General features: G+C 45.3%; 1 protein-coding gene across 1 annotated transcript; it reads right to left on the reverse strand.

The window, feature by feature from the left end:
- Positions 1–674: 674 nt before the first annotated feature.
- Positions 675–3988, reverse strand: LOC143331962 (uncharacterized). Its single transcript, XM_076749138.1, has 2 exons — positions 3009–3988; positions 675–725 (listed from the first exon to the last, which is right to left on the reverse strand). The coding sequence occupies exons 1-2, from the start codon at positions 3591–3593 to the stop codon at positions 675–677; spliced, it is 636 nt and encodes a 211-aa protein (XP_076605253.1). The 5' UTR covers positions 3594–3988.
- Positions 3989–4553: the final 565 nt, after the last annotated feature.

The following is a 4553-nucleotide window of genomic DNA, read 5'->3' on the forward strand; positions in this document are numbered from 1 at the left end:
TTTGGTGCAGAGAGTTGGCGGCCGTATGGCAAAAACTTTAGGTTAATATTAAAATTGAGAGTCTCTTCGATGATCGTTGAAAATGTCTTCAAAATTATTATTACGTGACTAGAATTCAATTTTGGAAAAATTATGCAGCTTAACGTCGCGAGCAAAAATTAAGTTTTCACAAAGATAAAAAAACTAGCAAAAGAACATTTTTCTGAATAAAGAGATCAATCTACTCAGCGTAACTATGAGCAGCAACTAAAAAAACTGAGAGGAAATCAAGACAAGACGAAAACAAGATGGAATGAGAAGTACCGAGCGAAGAAAACTGAAAAGACTGAAGAAAAAATAGCTGAAGACTGAGCGAAGACTAACAAAAGACGAATAACTGAAGACTAAGAGAAGACAAAGAAAAGACTGAAACAAAGAATGAGAGAAGACAGGGCGTCTGCTGCACGCTGCAGACAGTATATTCCCTCCATGGTGTGTCTAATGACCAATAGACTGTCGCGCATGTGAGATGGTTTGCAGGCGAGCGATGTGATTTCACCTTATAGAGCGAGAATTAACTAATTATTCATACGGGGGACTCATCTGCTTCTCACTATGGTCGATCACATTTATCCTAAATGATCAATTTTCAATTTTAGCGCTCATTAGCTTATTACATGGGTCGACTGTGTGTTTTAGTGGTCCATCGTGGGGATGGCGGTGATCTTCCTTGTTTGCCCTAAGATCTAAAAGGACAAGGTACGGACACATAAGCATATGTTCAGCCCCAGCAATAGCCTGCTAGGTGCCAAACACTTCACCGGTCTGTTTTCACAGCGGATCCACAGACGCTCCCCTTCTTCCGGAGCTGTGCAGAGCCTCCTCGTCTTTCTCCTCACCGGGAGGACGCCTACTGATCCAGACCAGTGGATGGACTCTGGACACTAAGATAAGTGCAGGAACACTGCTGCTTCGCCGACCCTCATTGCCTGTAGTTTTCGTGCATGCTGCTTTTGCTTCTGCTCCGCTCGCCACTGCCTGCTCCGCTCGCCACTGCCTGCTTTGCTTGCTGTCGCTGCTACCGCTTATGCTGGGACTGACCGCGAGCGGTTGCTTGGCCCCTGGTACTCTGGCCCGGCTCATTTTGCAACATTGGGCTTCAGCAGTGGTTGACCAGCCAAGACTTTGCGTGCGTGCGTGCGTGCGTGCGTGCGTGCGTGCGTGGAGGAGTGAGTGCATGTGGGGGGGTGGGGTTAGATAGGATTAGGCATTTTTTTGCCTGTTTCTTTTGAGTGTATTGTGTTATTTTGAATCCATTGGTTGGTCAATTATCATTTAGTTTTCATTTTGAATTAAAGTTTATGTAAATTTTTTTTTAGTATCTCTGGCCAGAGACTTGTGTTCTTTGTTTCCTTTTTTTTGTTTGTTTGTTGGTTTTCCTTTCTTGTTTGTTAGTTGGTATATGCCTTTTGTTGCTTTGAACAAAAATAATCAATCTAAAATAATCGTGTTCTCCCCTCTCTTTTTAGTTGTTGGGAGCCGATGGTGGTGGTGGTGTCCCGAGTGGTGGTGTCCCTTGTGTGTGGTGTGATCCTGGAGTTTAGTTTGTGGTGTATTTCACTTTTGGGCTGGGTGTCACGTATGAGTGGGGTGCTCCTCCTTTAAGTTGGACTTCCTCCCCCCAAGTCTCCCCCGCACCGTCGGTAAGCCTCCCCATTGGAGCAGGGTGTTAGCACTTTAGTTTCCTTTTTAAGTCTTTTTTTTTTTTTTAATCTTAAGTATGACCTGTTGAATAAACTTAAGTTTTGGCTACATTGAACCACACCTCCTGCCCTTCTTTGTATTATTTACCGCCTGTCTCTCTACTACAAGCTGTATTTATCCAAAATTCCCTGGGTGAAAATCCCAGGGTGGCGTTGTCGGTTTTCCAGTCAAAATTCATATACTCAGATCTTGTCCATAATATTGTATCAGCCCTCGTACCGCCACATTAGTTTATGTAGTCGGGGGGCAGACACAGTCTCTATAGAATGTTGGGTGGGTAACTGCTCTAATGGAAGCTCAGAGAAGCGTGTAGGACTGCAGCTCTGCCTCCTGGTCAAGTCTGAGTTGTCAGGGGTTAGGTTCATAAATAAAATCGGTCAGATTTCTAGAGATGAGAGCTGCTCCCTCCAAAGTGGGATGGATGCCGTCAGTGAATATCCAGGGAAGGGACATTGAGATGGTGACCTCTTATAAGTACCTGGGTGTTCATCTGAACAATAAATTGGACTGGACTCGTAACACCACTGCACTTTACAAAAAAGGACACAGCAGACTCTATCTGCTCAGGAGGCTGAGGTCTTTTGGGGTGCGTGGGGCACTTCTGAAGACCTTCTATGACTCTGTTGTGGCCTCTGCCATTTTCTATGGTGTAGTCTGCTGGGGGCGCAGCATCACTACAGCTGACAGGAAGAGGCTGGACAAACTTATCAAGAAGGCCAGCTCTGTCCTGGGATGCCCTCTGGAACTGGTGGAGGAGGTGGGGGGGAGGAGGATGACAGCCAAGCTGTCCTCCATAACAGACAATGACTGCCACCCCCTCCAAAACACACTCACTGCACTGAGGAGCTCCATCAGTGACAGGATGCTACATCCAAAGTGTGTGAAAGAGCGGTATCGCAGGTCATTCCTCCCTGCAGCTGTCAGACTGTACAATAAAAACTACTCCAAGTAATCAGTGCAATAGTCTGGACAATAAGCTGTGCAATAAAACATGTACATAACAATCTGTAAATACGATCTACTATTTCTTAAATTTTTTTTTACAATTTCTTTCTTTTTATTTTTATTTAAATCCTCACTCTTTTGTATATACTGTTTTGTTTCTAATCTGCATTGCACTTCTTATATCAATCTTTATTAATCTTTACTGATGCTGCTGTATTCTGAAATTTCCCCTCGCGGGACAAATAAAGGAATATTGATCTTGATTTCCTAATCAGACCATGACTTTCCCAGAAAGTCTGCCAATTATCAATGAAGCCCACACCGTTTGCTGGGCACCACCTTGACAGCCAGTGATTGAATGATGACATGCGACTAAACATGTCATCACTGGACAGATTTGGCAGGGATCCAGAGAAAACTACAGAGGCCGACATCGTCTTTGCATATGTACACACCAATTCCACATTAATTTTAGTGACCTCCGATTGGCGTAATCGGGAGTCATTACCGCCGACGTGAATAACAATCTTACTGTATTTACGCTTATCCTTAGCCAGCAGTTTCGAATTTGATTTGACGTCGCCAGCTCTGGCCCCCAGCAGGCATTTGACTATGGGCGCTGGTGTCACTAACTTCATGTTTCTCAAAATGGAGCTGCCAATAATCAGTGTTGGTTTCTCAGCGGGTGTGTCGTTGAGTGGGGAGAACCTGTTAGAAACATGAAGTGGTTGGTGGTGACCCATGGGCTTCAGCTTGGGACTATGCTTCCTTCGAACAGTCACCCAGCCTCCCTGTTTTCCCGGCGGCTCGGGAGCTGTCAAGGGACGGTTAGCCGGAGCTACACTTGGTCGGTCTGCACCGGCTATGGGGGCCTGGCTAACTACAGCTAATGGTTTGGTTTCCATGGTGCGGAGCTGAGCTTCCAATTCACTAAGCCTCGCCTAAAACTCACCAAATAAACTACATTTATTACATGTACCAGTATCACTAAAGGAGGCAGAGGAGTAGCTAAACATCTGACACACCAAGCAGGAGAGAGCTGGAGAGGGACAGAGAGAAGCCATCACTAGCTGCTAGGTTAAACTGGTGAAGCTAGCAGAGCAGACAAGCCTGTAGAGAAATAAAATTAATGGTCCCTAAATAGACAGATTTATGGGTGCTTGAGCAGAACTAATGTTACTTTAAATAGCGGATAATAGGCCGCTGTAACAAAACACAGAGCAAATTACACTCAGACAAGCAAGAGCGGCAAATGTACGTTGCTACTAATGCAGCAACCGGAAAAAGGAAGTGAGACAATTCGCTTACCGCAGCACGTTAGCACGTCAGTTTGCCTATGAAACCCATCTGGGTGTAAACAATGCCATCATACACCTGCTGCAGCGTGCTCACTCCCACCTGGATTGTAGCGGCAGCACTGTGAGGATCACTTTCTTTGATTTCTCCAGTGTATTTAATACCATCCTGCCAATTTTCCTTGGTGAGAAGCTGTCAGTGATGGGAGTCGACATACCCACTATCTCCTGGATTACTGACTACCTGACAGACAGACCACAGTTTGTTCAACTGGGCAATGTTCTGTCTGAGACCCTGGAAAGTAGTACAGGAGTGCCACAGGGGACTGTTTTGTCTCATTTTCTCTTCACCTTCTACACCTCAGTCTTCCAATACAACTCCTCATTGTGCTACCCACAGAGGTTTTTAGATGACTCAACAGTGGTGGGGTGTATAGAGGATGGACAAGAGGAGGAATACAGAGCAGTGGTGGACGATTTTGTGGAATGGTCTGGTAGAAATCACCTGCTGCTTAACATTGCCAAGCCCAAGGAGATAGTGATTGATTTCAGAAGGAACAGGAAGACCAC

This window comes from Chaetodon auriga, chromosome 14, assembly GCF_051107435.1.
Source record: "Chaetodon auriga isolate fChaAug3 chromosome 14, fChaAug3.hap1, whole genome shotgun sequence".
Lineage (NCBI taxonomy): Eukaryota > Metazoa > Chordata > Actinopteri > Chaetodontiformes > Chaetodontidae > Chaetodon > Chaetodon auriga.

Excerpts from the sequence above, each read along its gene's own strand:
- LOC143331962 (XM_076749138.1), bottom strand. The coding sequence starts at position 3,593 with ATGGAAACCAAACCATTAGCTGTAGTTAGCCAGGCCCCCATAGCCGGT. Across the intron at positions 726-3,008 it reads GGTGGTGCCCAGCAAACGGT|ATCTTAGGGCAAACAAGGAA; the intron begins GTGGGCTTCATT and ends TTGTCCTTTTAG.